The sequence below is a fragment of the Musa acuminata genome, chromosome BXJ2-8 (genome assembly GCF_036884655.1).
Source record: "Musa acuminata AAA Group cultivar baxijiao chromosome BXJ2-8, Cavendish_Baxijiao_AAA, whole genome shotgun sequence".
Taxonomy (NCBI): Eukaryota; Viridiplantae; Streptophyta; class Magnoliopsida; order Zingiberales; family Musaceae; genus Musa; species Musa acuminata.
The window spans coordinates 7765609-7786075 of record NC_088345.1 but is presented as its reverse complement, the minus strand read 5'-3'; the positions used below and the strand labels follow the sequence as shown (position 1 = coordinate 7786075).

The window sequence follows — 20467 nt, the reverse complement described above, 5'->3', positions numbered from 1 at the left end:
AGGGGGGTGTGGTGGCTGCGTTTTAGAGGCAGATTAAAGCTATAAAAAGGCAGCAACGAGGCAGATCTTTGTAGCGACGAGATTCCAAAGAGAAGAAGGAGAACAAGGCAGAAGAGGAAGAGAAAGAAAGGGAAGAAGACAAGGACAACGCAGAGAGACTGTTCACAATCATCTAGCAGTGTTCTCATCTCAGGTTAGATCAAATCTACAGTAGGCTCTTGCTGTGATTACTTGGGAGGTTTTAGATATTGTGGGCAGTAACGTGATCCTTGTATCCCAGTTATTCTCTTGTGGTTGTTGCTTGGGTTTTGGGCAAGAGATTGAGATTTGTATATTCATTATTCTCATAGTGGATTATCTCTAGTTTGCCCCGTGGTTTTTACCCTTCACATTGAAGGGGTTTTCCACGTATATCTTGGTGTTCTGTTTGATTGTGTTTCCATTTTATTCCGCTGCGTATTTTGGTCTTCTAGTATTTGTTCCTATACAAAGGTTATTCCTGTTTATATCCCCATCAACTGGTATCAGAGCGGGGTTTTGGTGATTTAATTTTTGTATTTGAACATGGAGGCCAGTAATATTTCTCGCATGATTAGTTTGAATGGAAATAATTGGATGATATGGAAACCAAGAATGGAAGATCTCTTGTATTGCAAAGATTTGTATGGACCTTTGCAAGGGGATAGTGCAAAACCTACAACTATGATAGATGATGAGTGGAAGAGGTTAGATCAAAAAACAATTGGATTTATTAGACAGTGGCTTGATGATAGTGTATTTCACCATGTTTCTACTGAAATTTCTGCATATTCTCTTTGGAAAAAATTGGAAAGTCTCTATGAAAGAAAAACAGCTGGCAACAAAGCTTTTTTGATCAGAAAACTTGTGAACCTAAAATATAGAGAGGGTGCTTCTATTGCTGAGCATTTAAATGAAATGCAGAGTATTACTAACCAGTTATCCTCTATGAGAATGTCTCTTGATGATGAGTTGCAGGCATTGTTACTTCTCAGTTCATTACCAGAAAGTTGGGAGACACTGGTGGTTTCCCTTAGTAATTCTGCGCCAGATGGTATTGTCACTATGAGTCAAGTAACAAGCAGTTTGTTGAATGAGGAGTTGAGAAGAAAGAGTTCGGCAACATCTCAGAATGATTCACAGGCACTTATCTCATAGAACAGAGGAAGGTCAAAGTCTAGAAGCAGTTCACGTATGGGTAGGAGCAAGTCAAGATCAAGAAAAGATATTGTTTGCTATAACTGTGGTGAGAAAGGACATTACAAGAACCAATGTAAGCAACCTAAGAAGAACAAGAAAAAGGGAAAAGAAGTGGAGTCTACAGAGTCAAAGGATAATACTACAGCTACAGTGCAGGGTGGTGATTATTTGATTTTGTCTCCTTCTGATGATATTTTTTCTTGTGTGTGTCAGGATCTTGAGTGGGTGATTGACACAGGTGCTTCTTATCATGCTACACCACGGAGGGAGTTTTTTGCTACATACAGGTCTGGAAACTTTGGTGTTGTCAAGATGGGCAACTATGGCACAGCAGACATCATTGGCATGGGTGATATCCATTTAAAGACCAACCTTGGCTGTAAGTTGGTACTTAAGGATGTGAGGCATGTGGTTGACTTGAGGCTAAATTTAATTTCAGTTGGAAGACTAGATGATGAAGAGTATGAAAGCAGATTTCACAGAGGGCAATGGAAGCTCAGTAAGGGTTCTCTTGTTATAGCTAATGGAAAGAAATGTCATACTTTGTACATGTTGCAGGCTAAAGCTTATGGTGAGCAGTTAAATGCTACAGAGAAAGACTTCAGTATAGAGTTGTGGCATAGGCGATTGGGACACATGAGCGAGAAGGGGCTGCAAGCTCTTTCCAAGAGAGAGGTATTACCAGATCTCAGAGGTATACATCTGAACCCTTGTATTGATTGTTTGGCTGGTAAACAACATAGAGTTTCATTTGCTAGTGCTGCTTTGTCTAGAAAAATGCATGCCTTAGACCGTGTTTATACAGATGTATGTGGTCCTTTGAGGACAAAAACTCCTGGTGGATCTGTTGATGTTCTTGGTATAAGTGGTGCACTTTATTTTGTCACTTTTATAGATGATTTTTCCAGGAAAGTTTGGGCTTATGCTTTGAAGACCAAAGATCAGGTTATTAATGTCTTTAAAGAGTTTCATGCCAGGGTTGAAAGGGAGACAGAAAGGAAATTGAAATGCATAAGATCAGATAATGGTGGTGAGTATATGGGATTGTTTAATGACTATTGCAGGTCGCATGGGATCCAACATGAGATGACAGTTCCTGGTACACCTCAGCATAATGCAATTGCAGAGAGGATGAACCGCACCATCATGGAAAAGATCAGATGTATGCTTTCACAGGCCAAGCTACCCAAAAGGTTTTGGGATGAGGCTTTGAGGACTGCAGTTGATGTGATCAACTTATCACCATGTACAGCCCTAGATGGTGATGTTGCAGAGCATGTATGGTCAGGGAAAGATGTTTCCTACAGGCATTTGAGTGTGTTTGGTTGTCGTGCATTTGCACATGTTCCAGATAATGAGAGGTCCAAGCTAGATGGTAAGTCTAAAGAATGTATTTTTCTTGGTTACTCACATGATCAGTTTGGTTACAGGCTTTGGGATCCAGAAAAGCAGAAGGTGTTCAGGAGTAGAGATGTGGTCTTCTTTGAGGATCAAACCTTTGAGGATTTGAAGAAGAAGGCACCAGCCAAGACTTCTGTAGAAGGATTAGCAGATTGTGACCCAGTTATTCCTCCAGTATATCAGGGTGATGGGGGAGATGTGCAGGAAAATAGTGTAGAGCCTGATATTGATTTACCTGCAGGACATGTTGAGCAAGAAGAAGTAGGAGAGCAAGTTCCCGCAGAACCTCAATTGAGAAGATCTTCTAGACAACGTCAACCTTCCAGAAGATACTCTACAGATGAGTATGTAATGCTTACTGATGCAGGTGAACTAGAGAATTACCAGGAAGCAGTTGAGAGTGAGCAGAAAGAGAAGCAGTTGCAGCTTCAGAAAATTCATACAGATGACAACGGAGCAGACATGTTGACGAAGACTTTACCAAAAGAAAGACAGGAGATATGCCGACAGTTGGTCGGCATGGCTTCACATTGAGGAGTCATGGGACAGCCTCCCTTATGGGCTGAAGGGGGAGGTTGTTGGGCTGATGGCCCATATTCAGCCCATGTGGGCTTTATCAGCCCACAGCTCACACCCCCTCTTAACCTAACCCTAATTAAGATTAGGGGGGTGTGGTGGCTGCGTTTTAGAGGCAGATTAAAGCTATAAAAAGGCAGCAACGAGGCAGATCTTTGTAGCGACGAGATTCCAAAGAGAAGAAGGAGAACAAGGCAGAAGAGGAAGAGAAAGAAAGGGAAGAAGACAAGGACAACGCAGAGAGACTGTTCACAATCATCTAGTAGTGTTCTCATCTCAGGTTAGATCAAATCTACAGTAGGCTCTTTCTGTGATTACTTGGGAGGTTTTAGATATTGTGGGCAGTAACGTGATCCTTGTATCCCAGTTATTCTCTTGTGGTTGTTGCTTGGGTTTTAGGCAAGAGATTGAGATTTGTATATTCATTATTCTCATAGTGGATTATCTCTAGTTTGCCCCGTGGTTTTTACCCTTCACATTGAAGGGGTTTTCCACGTATATCTTGGTGTTCTGTTTGATTGTGTTTCCATTTTATTCCGCTGCGTATTTTGGTCTTCTAGTATTTGTTCCTATACAAAGGTTATTCCTGTTTATATCCCCATCATTTGGGAGGAACAAATGATAGAGAATCTAGTATCAGTTGACACGTAGTTGCTACGTGAGATCTAAGTCATCCTCCACCCATTTACCTACGTGAACAATAATTCAAAGTAAGAGAACATTATGATAAGAAAGATAATCACAAGCTTTTTTCTCATACATTATTATAGGAAAAAGCTTTCTTTTTGTAAAAAAGAATATCATAATTTTCTTTCTCATCCATTATGATAAGAAAAGCAATCACAAACTCCTTTATTCTGTATAGTAAAATCTTATACCTAACTAATGTAAAGGACTCATTTTGAACTACTCAAACGCATATTTGAGAACATCATATTATTAATTTAAGCATCAAGTAGATCCGATGAGAAAATCTCTCCCAACCTCAATTTTCGTATAGGTGACACATTGAAAACACGGTATTCCCAACATATCAAACATTTCGGCACACATAAGTGTTGATCACGTCGGGCTAATCAAGATGTCAAGATATTTTTCATTATATATATATATATATATATATATATATATATATCACATAAATATCCTTGTAATAATCTAAGTTAACTGTTGCAAAATACTAATCATACTTACCACAGAATCTGAAAAGAAAAAGAAAACAAATGTTCTCTATTCCTTCCACGAATTATTTAAAGGCACTACTAACATCAATTTGACTTTGAATGTCATCGTTGACGGTTACTAACTCTAATTTTATTATATGTGCAGATTCTTCAGCTTTGCAACATGCAAATTTTCTCCTAACATAAAGAATTGAAAACTCTTTTATCCTTACAAAAACTCACTTGGCTACATTTATGCAACAAATGCGTCAAATGGAATCCAAACTCTCTTTCCTCTGTCAAGATAGAGTTCAGGTTTTTAGTTGTAGCGAAAATGCCAAATCGAAAGAAGAACAGCAGAAAGTTTTGTACAACCATCTCACTCCCACTGTATAATCTCTCTCTCTCTCTCTCTCTCTCTCTCTATCTATATATATATATATATATATATATATATATATATATATATATATATACCACACTAGGTAGTATTCCCTTCGACTGCCGATCCATTTCTCTCAAGCCTTCCATATACGTGTTTCCACATGCTCCAAATGAGGTGGCTCGTCCTCTTCCTCTCCGTCTTCTCCTCCATAACACTTCGTGCTCCTGTGGCCATTGCATCTGCCTCCATCGCGAGAACCATCGTCGTCGACCTCAAGGGCGGTGGCAATTTCATGAGAATTCAGCAGGCGATCGACTCCGTCCCTGACAACAACAACAAGTGGACGAAGATTCACGTCGCTTCTGGCGTCTACAGGTAGGTTCTCCTTCCCCTGCTTTATAACTTAAAACTTGAAAGAGCTGGTCGTTCATGCGGTGGTGTAAGCAGGGAGAAGGTGAACGTGAGGAGCACCAAGAGTTACATCGTACTGGAAGGAGATGGAGCTCAGACGACGTCCATCGAGTGGGGAGACTACAGCGGCGACTCCAGTGGCCATGACACTGAAACCAGTGCAACCTTCACGTCATATGCCTCCAACTTTGTTGCCAAGAAGATAACCTTCAAGGTTTCACTGATCTATAGCTCACAGTCCCTTGGCCGACTAGCTAAAACAGCCATACAAATCTATCTATATACTGTTCATGGCCGTGAATGCGATCTTATCATTCTACTGTAATAATCTTCAAAATAGGTTTATGTGCATGAATTAGGAGTTCAAACAAACGATTTGATGAGTCTATGTTTGATGCAGAATACATACAATGGATTCGCCAAACTGACCCCCGCGGTGGCCGCTTGGATTTTTGGAGACAAGTCTGCCTTCTACTATTGCAGATTCATTGGGTTTCAAGACACTCTCGCTGATACGCTTGGAAGACACTACTTCAAGGGTTGCTACATCGAAGGTGTGACCGACTTCATCTTCGGATATGGCCAATCTATTTACGAGGTATCATTTTGATAATTTTATATCATGTCTAAGTTACATCGATCCGACTCGACTTGCAAATATAAATAATGCATGTCGTAATGATACTTACTCTCTGTACATACTCTCCTAGTTATCTCATTTAATAATAATTGCTCGTATAAGCCTCTTTTATCTTCAATTTATTCCTTCTATTGTGTACTTTTCAGATTGAAATATGTTGGTATTATATCTATTAAATTTGGAAGTTTTGACCTACAAAATTTGAAAATAGCTCTTTAAATCGACCTACTAATCAAATAAAACATGCATGAAACATGATTTATAGATTCATATGTTGTGTCTGATCAAATTGTTGTGGGTCACGCAGCGATGCAAGATATCAACAGTTAAAAGCCTTGAGAAGCCAGGATATGTGACGGCTCAAGGGCGAAACAGTGCCAGTGACAATAGTGGCTTCGTGTTCAAGTGGTGCACCATCTCAGGGCCTCAAGCAACTTTACTTGGGGAGGGCATGGAAACACTACTCGAGGGTGATATTTTACCGGACCTTCATGTCAGACATCATTGTTCCAGCAGGATGGTATATTTGGAATTCTAAAGGTTACGAGTAAGTAAACGAATGGTATTTCTATGTTCAATTTTTATTTATCGAAAAAGATGATATATTAGTAAGTTTATCGCAATAAAAAAAAAAGATCTAGTGCACGAGACTTACGACATTATTTTTGTATGTTACTAATTGCAATTTTTTACTGTTGATCTGAATTTATCTGTTTTTAAAAAGAGGATGATCCAGAGACTTACGACATCATCTTTTTTTGTACATCAGAGGCGTTGTAATGTTTGCTGAATCGGGATGCATAGGACCAGGATCAGACCTCTCAGGTAGAGTGAAGTGGGAGAAGCAGCTGAGTGACGATGAGCTGAAGAAGTTCATTGATATTTCATATATTGATGGGGAAGGATGGCTCGAGGCACAGCCTCCACTTGATTAGGGTGCACACATCTCGTTGCCCCTTATCACTAATTGCAACTTACGGTGTCTTCTATCCCATCCGTTATTGCAGTTGCAATTTCCACTGTGTTTGATTGAGGGTTTGCCTTTGTTGTTCTTCGAAGCTGATAAATAAGAAAATTTCTGGCTTTCTTGATTTTTTCCAACGTGAGTTGCTGCTGTTTGAGATGGAGTAAGACATTTGCGAGTTATGGTTTAACAACAACAATAATAATAAAGCTGGAAATTCTTAGTTACTTGAAATACATTAATATTTTATCATCATCAAACATTGCAAAATTATAGTATTTTATTATATAAATCTTCATCTATAGTTTCTAATAATAAATTCTCAGATTTATAAAAGATCAAACACTCAGATTATGCCATCATCCAACATCATATATCATTTTGGACATACGATTCCTCATTTTATCGCTTACCGAAGCTAACACAACATTAAACACTCAAATCTATTGAATAAAACATTGCTAGTGAGCACTTGCCTCTGTGGTTGAAGGTAACATTACAACCTTTATTTAGCTTTATGCTCTAGCAAACTTTATTTATTGTAATTAGCTTCGAATCTTTTTCTTCTCTACTTTTAGACATGGCCGATAATATCTCTTCAACTAGCCACTCATCTCATATCATCCATAACACTTTTATTCTTGAAAATACTCTCGTCTCCATTAATATTACCGTCCAAGCTCGTCTCAAACTCACATCCGCAAATTATACATCTTATTATACTCAATTTTATTTTTATTCTTTTTTAATCGATTATAATCTTACGGATTATGTAGAAAGCATTATCACTTGCCTTCTGCAAATGATTAAATAGAATAATCTTAAAGTTATTAATCCTAAATATATTTTTTTGGATCCATCAAAGTTTATCTTTTTAGAAGTGCTCTCTCTCTCTCTCTATGTAGCTCTACAAAATTCTCTTATCAAGTGTGGTCCAAGCTTACAATAATGTATGCTAATCAATCTTATGGTCACCTCATACAACTTCGAGAAACTCTCTTTAAACTTTCTAAAGGTATAAAATATATTTTTACTACATATATGCTATTAAAACTCAAGCTAATGTACTTTGCTATGGCTAATGTATCTCTTAACGATGAAAAGATCATTTTTCATGTATTAAAAGGTTTTGGTTTAAACTATAACGAGATCTTGGCTGCAATTCATGCTTGTGATAGTCCTATATCTTTCGAAGAATTTCATGATAAATTTTATGACTGTGAAGCTTATATTAAGCGAGATTCACTACCTTCTGATACTACTTCTATCATTGTCAATTTTACTAATAAAGCTAATTCTAGCAACAAAAACAAGATTCATAACCAGTAAGACAACCGTCCAAACAATTATTTTAGAGGTGCAATTACAACAAAAGTATTAACAAATCTGGTTAATAATTCAATAACAAAATCACATGTCAAATATGACTTGCAAGGCTGTATTGCTAAGAAATGTCTTCACTCGCAAGTTGCTATTCCATAGATGTTTCAACCTTCATACTCATCTTATTATACATATCTTGTTGCACCATTTACTCGGTTTTCATTTCATAAAGTATATATGGTTATTTCCCATGAAGTAAAAATATGAAATATTCATTATTTCTTAAAAGTTTAAGCTTATTGTTGAAAAGCTCTTTCAATGATTTATTATTTCATTTTACTCTAATAATAGTGGTGAATTTTAAAAACTTAGTAACTTTTTTAAAACCAATGGAATCTCTCATTTTCTCACTCCTCCAAATACTCCTAAATATAATGAGACCGTGGACTATCACCACCATCACATCATTCAAACTGGTTTCATACTCCTTACTCAACCTTCCTTACCTCTTCAATTTTAGTCTCATTCATTTGTCACATCAATTTAACTTACTAATGGCATGCTCGCTTTAATTCTAAACATGGTTTCACCATTTGAAAAATTATTTGGATCCACTCATAATTATAGTAAATTATATATTTTTGGGTGTCTATATTATACCCATAACAAACTAGAAGCCTGATCAAAACCATGTGCCTTTCTCTGAAAAGACTACCCTTTATCGCTTCATGCATTTTCGGAAGTCGATTAAGTAGGTAATAAGGATGATAGGATACCTACTAGTGCTTATATCATATTTCTTGGTCATAATCTAATCTCTTAGAGTTCCAAGAAATAATGCTTTGTTGTAAAATCTTTTACGAATATCAAGGGGTTGCTTCTATAATCGCTAAACTTTATTAGATTCAATCGTTGCTATATAAATTATTTATCATAATCTCTGAAACTCCATCTATATATTATAATAATATCAGCGCAAGATATCTATATGTTAATTTTGTATTTCACCATCGAATGAAGCACATAGCTATCGACTTTTATTTTGTTTATGACAATACTCAAAATGGTGAGCTACGTATCTCTCATGTCTCATCTTCTAATTAACTTATAGATACTCTTATGAAGCCTTTATCTTACTAATAATTTCTTCTACTTCCATCCAAGATCAATGTATCTAATGGGAGCACCATCTTGTAGGGGCATATTGGGAAAGATATTACTGAGAAAAATAAATCGTGAAAAGATTATCATGATCCTCTTAATATATTGATACTATGTTATCATGATTCTAAAATATAAAATTTATGATAATATATTATTATGATTCTATCAATAATAAAGATCATGATCTCCTAAAATAATTCAATGAATATTTTATATTTATTAATAATTAAAAAAAATATAATTATTATATTTTATGATGCATATAAATTTATATTCACTATTCAGCAAGTCATTATTTCTCATTAGAGAACATCATATCTTTTCTAAATACAGTGATTCTGTTTTCACATACAATGTTCTATTCTCCAAAATAAAGAACTCATAGCAGCATGTGTTTATCCAGAAGACTTACGGTAAAGAATTGCATGCAACAAACGGAGAGAGGCTTCACGATCATCGTACAAAACAATGATGCCATTTATAGAAATGCTAAGATTTATATTTCCTCATTCCTTATATCACAAACAAACAATAGGTCAAACATAATGTTGTCCCTTATCTTTTAATCTGTCTTATTAGTCCAGCCATAGTGGCTGGAATAATTTTTAGATTTATTCTATATTTGATAATGCATTGATCTTCTGTACATACTTTACTCTTTTCGTAGGTTATTAATTTTTGTTATAAAGCAAGACTGCAGATGGAGTAGGACAAATGTACATCCAGGTCCTATCCTTATCTCAATTAGGAGCATCAAATATCACCGAAAATATAACTCAAAGGGTTCAAATTGCCCTAAAAAAGGGGAGGCTCATATGATAGGATGGATAATGGGTAAATATGAGAGCTTCATTAGTCGTTTAGAGACTAGAAATGTAATTAGCAAATTTAAGGTGGCCGATTCATTTTATTAATTCAGTCACAACCCACCTCTAAGAAGCAACTTCTTAGGTTTTCCTTTTCTTTGGGGAATCTTTCCATGTGGTTTGGTTTTTGTGCATCGATCTCGTCTAGAACGGTGAGTTGAATAGGACAGAATGGATCTTTATAGGGGGTGGAAAGAAACGTTAGGCTAAAATTTGGAGGGTAATTGAAGCCAAAAATAAATAAATTAGAAAGCAATGTTAGGGTAATTGAACGTAATAAGAATCTAAAACCTTCTCCTTTAGTGGAAATGTCAAATCTAATGAGAGAATGAATAGGTAACAATTTGATGGAAATAAAACCCAACCAGCAAGATATGATCTAGAACGCTTCTATGTCGAATAAACTAAATGATATGTTTCGAACCCTTCTTGCGCATGTCTTTGGGAGGAACAAATGATAGAGAATCTATTATCACGCATAGTTATCACGTGAGATCCAAGTCATTCTCCACCTATTGGACTATGTAGACAATAATTCAAAGTAAGGGAACACAAGCTTTGTCCATTATGATAAGAAAGATAATCAGAAGCTTCTTTCTCATCCATCATGATGAGAAAAGTAATCACAAACTCCTTCTTATTTTATATGGTAAGATCTTAAATCCAACCAATGTAAGGGGATTCCTTTTGAACTACTCAAACCCACATTTGAGAATATCAAATTATTAACTTAAGCGTTAGAGAGATCGGATAAAAAAACTCTCCCAACTTTAATTTTCGTATAGGTGACACCACGAAGCACGGTATTTCCAACATCTCAAACATTTCGGCACACATAGGTGTTGATATTTTTTATTTTATATATATATATATCACATAAATATCCTTGTAATAATCTCAAGTTAACTGCTTCAAAATACTAATCATACTTACCACTGAATGTGAAAAGAAAAAGAATACAAATTTTCCATATTACTTCCACCAATTATTTAAAGGCACTACTAACATCAATTTGACTCCCACTATATAATCTCTATCTATATATACATGTACCACACTAGGTAGTATTCCCTTCCACCGCCGATCCATTTCTCGCAAGCCTTGCATATACGTGTTTCCAAATGCTCCAAATGAGGTGGCTCGTCCTCTTCCTCTCCGTCTTCTCCTCCATATCACTACGTGCTCCTGTGGCCATTGCAGCTGCCTGCATCGCGAGAACCATCGTCGTCGACCTCAAGGGCGGTGGTGATTTCAAGAGCATTCAGCAGGCGATCGACTCTGTCCCTGACAACAACAACAACTGGACGAAGATTCACGTCGCTGCTGGCGTGTACAGGTAGGTTCTCCTTCCCCTGCTTTATACCTTGAAAGAGCTGGTCGTTCATGTGGTGGTGTAAGCAGGGAGAAGGTGAACGTGACAAGCACTAAGAGTTACATCGTACTGGAAGGAGATGGAGCTCAGACGACGTCCATCGAGTGGGGTAACTACAGCGACTTCAGTGGCCATACCACTGACACCAGTGCAACCTTCACGTCATATGCCTCCAACTTTGTTGCCAAGAGGATAACCTTCAAGGTTTCACTGATCTATAGCTCTCAGTCTCTGGCCCGAGTAGCTAAAACAGCCATACAAATCTATCCATATACTGTTCATGGCCGTGATTCGATCTTATTATTCTACTGTAATAATCTTCGAATAAATTTATGTGCATGAATTATGAGTTTAAACGGCCGGTTTGATGAGTCGATATTTGATGCAGAATACGTACAATGGATTCGCCAATCTGACCCCCGCGGTGGCCGCTTGGATTTTGGGAGATAAGTCTGCCTTCTACAACTGCAGCTTCATTGGGTTTCAAGACACTCTCGCTGATATGCTTGGAAGACACTACTACAAGGGTTGCTACATCGAAGGTGTGGTCGACTTCATCTTCGGATATGGCCAATCTATTTATGAGGTATCATTTTGATCCAACACTTGTTCGTAGGGATGATAATTTTGGATCATGTCTAAGTTACAATGATCCGACTCGACATGCAAATTCGAAAATAGCTCCTTAATTCGACCTACGAATCAAATAAGACATGCATGAAACATGATTTATAGTTTCATATGCTGTGTCTGATCAAATTGTTGTGTGTCACGCAGCGATGCAATATATCAACAGTTCAAAGCCTTCGGAAGCCAGGATATGTGACAGCTCAAGGGCGAAACAGTACCAGTGACAATGGTGGCTTCGTGTTCAAGTGGTGCACCATCTCAGGGCCTCAAGCAACTTACTTGGGGAGGGCATGGAAACACTACTCGAGGGTGATATTTTACCAGACCTGTATGTCAGACATCATTGTTCCAGAAGGATGGTATATTTGGAATGCTAAAGACGAGTAAGTAACGAATGGTATTTCTATGTTTGATTTTTATTTATCTAAAAAATATGATATATTTCTAATTATAATTTTTTAATATTTGTTATTAGTTTATCATTAAAAAATGATCTGGTGCATTAGATTTTTACCACATTATCTTCCTGTGTTACTAAAACTATATATATATATATATATATATATATACACACACACACACACATATATATAAATATACATATATATATATGATTTTTCTGAGGTTTATTAGTAATAATCAAATGATATTTTTACATTTGACTTTAGTTTATCACAAGAAAAAAAATGATCTAGTGCACGAGACTTACGACATTATTTTCCTATGTTACTAGTTGCAATTTTTTACTGTTGATCTGAATTTATCTTTTATTAAAAAAGAGGATGATCCAGAGACTTACGACATCATATTTTTTGTTGTACATCAGAGGTCTTGTGACGTTTGCAGAATCGGGATGCACAGGACCAGGATCAGACCTCTCAGGTAGAGTGAAGTGGGAGAAGCAGCTGAGTGACGATGAGCTGAAGAAGTTCATTGACATTTCATATATTGATGAGGAAGGATGGCTCGATGCACAGCCTCCAGTTGATTAGGGTTCCCACATCTCGTTGCACCTTATCATTAATTGCAACTGACGGTGGCTTCTATCCCATCCACTGTGTGGTTTGCCTTTGTTGTTCTTGGAAGCCGATAAATTTTCTGACTTTCTTCATCTTTTTCCAGCGTGAGTTGATGATGTTTGATATGGAGGAAGACATTTGCTGAGTTACGATTTAAGCACACCAATAATAATGAAGCTGAAAAGTCTTAATTACTCGAAATACATAAATATTTTATCATCATCAAACTCTGTAAAATTATATTATTTTATTATGTAAATCTTTATCTGTAGTTTCTAATAATAATTACTCAGATTTATAAAATATCAAACACTCAGATTATGCCATCATCCAACATCATATACCATCTTCGACGATACGGTTCCTCATTTTATTGCTTACCGAAGCTAACACGACATTAAACACTCGAATCTATTATATAAAACATTGCTGGTAAGCACTTTCTTTCCTAACATACCACTGAGAGAATGCCACCAGCCATATCAACAATGTTTAATGGCAGATTGACAGAACAAATCACTTCCAAGTGGCTAAAATCTTCAAACCCTAACAGCAAATATTTTTTCTAGAATAAACATGGAGGAGGAATTCATGATCTGAATATAACTTATAGAGGTTGACTGATTCCAACTCTGTTGCTTTCAGTGTGTTATGCAGTTACAGATAAAGAGTATTGTGTTGCTTATCATTGTTAGTCAACAACAATACAACAAGAGCATCAAGCATGTATAGAAACACAAGTGTCAGCTCGACAAATAGCATCATCGTTGCTTACTAATATTAACTGCGATCTTATTATTCTTCATAGAATTAACTAACTTGTGCATTTTATAATCATACATCATATTATTAAAAAATTTATAGAACGCAAAACTAACTCAAGAAACGTTAATCATCACTTTTAAATCTACAAGGGCAAGAATTTAGACAATCACAAAATTAATTAGTTATCATAAGTTTATATCATCGTAAAACTATAATTTTACATTCTAAAATTTTAAAAAAGAGAGGTCTTTTAAACTTTTACCAAATACATCAATTCAGATTTATTGATATCATTTTATTACAAGCAAAATGTACTTATACAACATCATGTCAATCATTAAAGACTTGCCTAAAATCTTTTAACTTTTCTACTACCTTAGCCCCGTGGGAGTAACAAGTTAATATGAAATATTTATATAATAACAAGATAAGCTATAAAGCTCAGCAAGTGATTAACATATCAATAACGAGAGACAGTAGCTCATATAGCCTTAATGTCAAGGTGCAAGACAGTGGTACAAGAATTCATAAATGTTATTTCATTAGATATAATAATTATAAATGTTATTTCGTTAGAAACATACTTTGCTCTTAACAATGGAGTCAAAAGTATTTAGGAGCATATCAATAGTGTAAGAATATTTAGGAGCATATCAAGAAAGCAACTAAGGAACATAATGTGAAGTGTCATATTTGATATTATATTCATTTCATTCATATCCAAAGAATACATAAACAATAATTTGGATATTATATCAAAAAACATAAAGGATGAAGTAAGATCATAATATAATAAATGACCATTAACATAAGTCTCTCATATTGGGAGCTTCATCCACTCATGCCTTATAAATAATTAATAAATAAGGGATATTGTACTCTCGCCCCCTTAAAAGAAAAGTTTAGTCCTCTAATTTATCATACCTCAATCGATGAAAAGATAAGGATAAACTTTTTTCATTTCCTCCTCTAGCTCCAAAGTAGTTTCATTAATAGAGTGATATTTTCAAATCATTTTAACTAGAAAAATGATCCTATTACTTAGTGATAGGGATAATCCTAGGCACCACCAGCTTCCCCCCACCACATAAGCTAAAAGACAATATCTAAAACAAAGGCACGGAGATCAGGGATTGCACCGCCTACCCTGGGTTCTAGAAATGGGCCCATGTGACCCACTCCTAACTGATACATCAACATAAGTCATACCTCCACACTAATAACAGACGGCATGGTCCACCTTCTTCTGCCTTCGCTTATGGACAAATAGACTCTTTACTCTCTTAATTCACTGTTGATATTATTATCTTCCTCCCCCTCTACTTTCCTAACTTAAGCATCGAAGGGGTTGAGCTAGGACACCCCTAGCATAGGCTTATTGTATAGGGTCATCAACATAGCCCGGAGGCGCAGCTAGAAAGCTACCCAGCGAAGGAGATTGCCCAGCTTCCAAACCAAGCTTCACCACTCGAAGACTGAGCCGCTCCTAGCACACTACCTCTTCTTATAGCTTCTTTCATCCTGCCTGCAACACATACTCTCCATGTCAACCAAGAGGAGTCACTAGAAGGGACATATACTTTCGGCAGAGAACCAACCAGCACTTGACTTACTAGTTGATGGTCTCTGTGTGTTAACTTTTTGATGTTAGAAAGAGGGCTGAATGTTGCAGAAATATTCTTTTGTGGCTCCTCATGATAAGTGCTCCTCCGAAGGGATCCCTCCCCTTTAGGAGGCCAATGCGCTGAAGAGGTAGATCCATGTCATCCTCAAGGAACCCACCATAGAAGAGGAAGGCACCTCGACACGCACTATGTCCAAAGAAAAATGTACAAGGATGGAAGGGAAACCCTTGATCTCTTTTAGGGGCGAAGAAGCCAATGACAGCGCCTAAGACAACCTGCTATCTATTTCGATATGAATATCAACTGCTCAGGTGAAGAGGGTCATGGTCGACATTGGGAGTGTCATCGACGTGTTATTCGTCAACGCCTTCCAAAAGCTCGGATTGACTTGGAGTGACCCGCCCAATGACGATCTCCCTTATCGAGTTTATGGGAAACTCGATTCTCTCTCTTAGTATGCCCAACGACGATCTCCCTTACCGAGTTTACAAGAAACTCAGTTCTCTCTCTTAGGATGCTAACTCTTCATGCTACCTTTAGGGAGGAGCCCTAGGATAAGACCTTGTCAATCGAGTTCATCATGGTTGGTGCTTCTTCGACCTACAACACAATAATTAGTTAGCCTACCCTCAACCAACTGAGAGTAGTGGTGTCGACATACCACTTAATGATAAAACTTATTTGTAGTTTTACAAGTCGAAATACGATTAAACTTATTTTTATCTAAAGCACAAAATAAAGCATCATTGCTTTTATATTTAATAAAAAAATATTTTTTTCTCAAAATCATTCTATTTATTTATTTGGAGGGTTGTTGAAAACCATATTCGATAATATTCCATAAATCAAAGTTTAAAGAAAGCAAAAAAACTCTCACTCATGTTTTCCAATACGTGTAGTCCGTCTTATTGAACATAGGAGGATGAATGATAGAGTGACCCTCTAGATTGTCGATAAAAGTCATTCACTTGGGTGTTAAACTAAACAAAAAAAACTTAGCCCTAATACCAACTGTTACGATCATTCGGTACTAAGAGGGGGGGGTGTGAATTAGTGCTTTCATAAAATCATGTAGATGTGAAAACGTTGTTCGTTGAAATTGTATCGGAAATATGTTTAACTTAAAAACATATGAAAGCGTAGGGAAATTAAGAAATCTGTTTGCAATGTAAATGAAAAGCATATAGTAAATGTAAACTAGATTTATAGTGGTTTGATTATCGTGACCTACGTCCACTCTCAATTCCCCTTCACTTGAGGCCACCGGCTTCTACTATCGATCTTCTTTCAATAGGTGAAGATCATCTACTCGTACAACTCTTTCTCCTTTTTATGGGCCCAGGAAAGAACTTTTACACCTTTCTTTTAGACCTCACTCCTCCCTTAGAAAACTTCTAACTCTAGGAGGAAGAGACTCTAAATCCTAAGAGAGTTTCTATTTCGTTTTCTCAAGTATTTTTCCCCTTTTTTACTCAAATTTGTGCTACTTCAAGCAGGAATAGCTAGGGTATTTATAGACTCAAATGACTTCAAAAATAGAGTCAAAAAAGGTCTCATCCGGGGTTTCTCAGGTCTTGGTGATACCACCGCCTATGTTAGGCGGTACCACCATCCAGTCTGGCAATACCATCACCTGATAGCCTGAAAAAGTATGCTCTTGACTTTTTCACCTGATAGGTGGTTCCACTTGGCCCAAAACAATCCCAACTCAGGCTCAATGGGCCCCTAATTGAGTTTGCATGGTTTCACCCGAAATCAACTCAATTACGACCTAATTACGACTAATTAAGACAACCAATTATAAGACTAGAATTCTATATTGTTCGAGATGTCATTGGTTCATCCAGCGCTTCGTCCAATCCTTCGGCGCATCGTCCTCTCCTTCAACATATTACTCAACCGGCATATTGACCTTTCGCAACTTCTAATCTCTTTGGCGCAATGTCTGATCTTTCGACGCGATACCTGAACTCATGACACAAAGTCCTTCTATCATCATGTCGACTGATCTTTCGGTTGACGTCCAATCTTCTGATACGTTTACTTTGACCCAACATCTGATTCTCCTACTTTAATTGATGTATCTTTCCATGATCGAAGATAGTATTGTATCACTTAAACGTAGATTAGATCATAACTTTATCAATTGATTTTATCATCAAAATCCAAGATTCAATAGAAGATTCCACAAACAGCTACGGATTGGCCCTCACTAGGGTTCCCGAATCCATCTCTCATGAGCTAAATAGCTCTAGGAATGGAGGGACAACCTCCAACGGATTAAAAGGATCTATATCAACCAACAAAGAAACCACGGGGAGCCTTAGCAAACAATGACAAAGCAAAGCTCTGATAGTTGGTGATACCAAGACAAAACCCTTACCATATAAAGGCCTCAAAACAAGCTTGGTGACCTTAGGAGCGACTCATCTTCCACAAGACAACACCTGTACGAATTCGTTTGGTGGTGATGAGAAACCCAGCAAGACAAGCCTACCATGGAAGATGTGCCTCCAATCATTGCATGACAACAGGGCCTAGAAAAGGGGCATGATCCCCCAAGTGGATCAAGCCTCAAAACAGTTGATGATCCCCTTTATGATTAAAAGCCATAATCAATACAAATCCCAAAGATGGGAAGACGTATCATGACCCAGCATGCACCATAGACAAGGCGCCTCGATAGCAATAAGCACCACCCACCGTAGTATCACTCGCAGCCATGAGCTAAGACTCGCCATGATGGCTCCCTTCTCCTACTCATGTGGATGAGCCAAAACCTACTATAATGGGTCCATCCTCTCGCTAATGTGGTCGAGAAAAATCCTACCATGATAGGTCCCTTCTCTCGCTCATATGGTCGAGCCAAAATCCTTCGTGACGAGTCCCTTCTCCCACTCATGCCATCGAGATGAAAAACTTGCTATGATGGGTCTCTTCTACGGCTCATGTGATCAAGATGAAAAACCCACCATGATGGGTCCCTTCTCCAGCTACAATGGTCGAATCAAGACCCAAGGTGGCGAAAGTTGCTATGACAAACTGATACTGATCCTCTCGCCCATGCAATTGGGCCATCACCCACTATTGCAGACTTATACTCCTACTCAGGTGATCGAGTACCTACCCATAGAAGTGGAAAAAGGGGAAAGCCCAAAAGAAAACCCAACCTCCCATGTGAAAGGGGGAGGCAAAAATGGAGAAGAAAACCTCCCGAAGTAGAAGGGGGAGGTTATAAAATGAGAGTGAATGAACTCCCATATGGATTAGGGAGAATGAAGATAGAGAGGGAGAAAAAGAGAAAAGGGTCCCTTAGGTTAGCATTTGTCACTCTAGAAAAACAAAACAAATGATCGAAACCATCTAAAACAAAAGCATGGAGACCAAGGGTCGCACCGCCTACCTCGGCTTCTAGAAATGGGCCCATATGACCCACTCTCAACTGATATATCAATAGAAGCTATACCTCCGCATTAATAACAGACAACAGGGCCCACCTTCACCCGCCTTTCCTTTCGGACTAATGACAGGGGGACCATGTCCTACCTGATCCAATAAAGCAAGAAAGCTTGACTAGAGGCATCATCTTGATAGTCCCCAAATGCTGCCCCTGGGAGCACACGCAGGCAAGCCACATGCATTAAATGTTTTCACCACGTCGGGGAGCCTTGACGGAGGCTCATCCGCTCTACCCAGTGCCCAAGTATAAAAGCCATGCCCCGGGCCAAGCCGAGGCAAATAGACAAAAGAAACTCTTTACTCTCTTAATTCACTTCTGATATTATTGTCTTCCTCCCCCTTTGCTTTCTTAACTTAAGCATTGAGGGGTCAAGTTGAGACACCCCTGGTGTAGGTCTATTATGCAAGATCATCAACGTAACCCAAAGGTGTAGCCAGAAAGCTACCTAGCAAAAAAGATCACCTAACTCCCAAACCAAGCTTCATCGTTCGAAGATTGAGCTGCTCCTAGTGCACTGCCTCTTCCTACAGCTTCCTTCATCCTATCTACAATGCTTGCTCTCCACATCAACTAGAAGGAGTCACCAAAAGAGACTTGCACTTTCAATAGAGAATTAACTGGGCCAACTCACTAGTCGACGGTCGTCGACGGTCTCTGTGTGTTAACACTTAGGATCATTTGTGTCTTCTTAACGATATGAGACGGATCTGAGGTATACTTTCTAAGCATTAAAATATAAAATATATCATGGATATGATCACAAAGATGGTGGTAAAATTATTATATAAGGCTTAACTTTCATTTTTTTCTGAATTTTTACTATGCTCTTAGAAGGGGAGACGTCTAAGAATATAAAATCTCATACTTGAAAATCAGTATCTTTTCTTCTATTGTAAGTATAGTTTTTTTTGACAACTCTAGGTAGTCTTTGATCTTTTTCTTATAACTTAATTATTTTTCGATAATCTCTTATACTTTATTTGGTGCTAACAGCTTCCTATCGTCAATTTCTTCTCAACATATAAACATTCTGCACTTTTGATTATATAAAACTTTTTAAAAAGTTATCTAAATGCTTGAATGATAACTATTATTAAAAGTGAAATCAATAAGAGAAATATCAGTATTCACCTTTCCAATTAATAACATAGGATTTAAGCAAATCTTTAAGTGTTTGAATTATTCTTTTTGAATGACCATCGATTTGATAGTGATAAGCAATACTAAACTTAATTTTGGTTCCTATAAATTCCTATAATCTAAAAAAATCTAGAGTCCCTATCAAAGATGATCAAACACCATAAAATCTTACTATTTCATCAATATATATGTTTGCAAATCTATTAAGAGAATAAATCATATTTATAGATAAGAAATATATCGATTTAATTAATCTATCAATGATGACTCAAATAGCATCCTACTTTCTAGAGGTCCTTGCTAAACATAAAATAAAGTTCATGATAACGCATTACAATTTCCATT

General features: G+C 37.3%; 1 protein-coding gene and 1 pseudogene across 1 annotated transcript; both read left to right on the top strand.

Moving 5' to 3' along the window:
* The first annotated feature begins 4912 nt into the window (after positions 1-4912).
* On the top strand, positions 4913-6729 carry LOC135619713 (probable pectinesterase 55; annotated as a pseudogene).
* A 4512-nt stretch (positions 6730-11241) lies between these two features.
* On the top strand, positions 11242-13105 carry LOC135619708 (putative pectinesterase 10). The gene is made up of 5 exons (XM_065121976.1): positions 11242-11447; positions 11513-11687; positions 11872-12069; positions 12261-12496; positions 12940-13105. The coding sequence occupies exons 1-5, from the start codon at positions 11242-11244 to the stop codon at positions 13103-13105; spliced, it is 981 nt and encodes a 326-aa protein (XP_064978048.1).
* Positions 13106-20467: the final 7362 nt, after the last annotated feature.

Excerpts from the sequence above, each read along its gene's own strand:
- LOC135619708 (XM_065121976.1), top strand. The coding sequence starts at position 11,242 with ATGAGGTGGCTCGTCCTCTTCCTCTCCGTCTTCTCCTCCATATCACTA. Across the intron at positions 11,448-11,512 it reads GTCGCTGCTGGCGTGTACAG|GGAGAAGGTGAACGTGACAA; the intron begins GTAGGTTCTCCT and ends TGGTGTAAGCAG. Across the intron at positions 12,070-12,260 it reads ATGGCCAATCTATTTATGAG|CGATGCAATATATCAACAGT; the intron begins GTATCATTTTGA and ends TGTGTCACGCAG.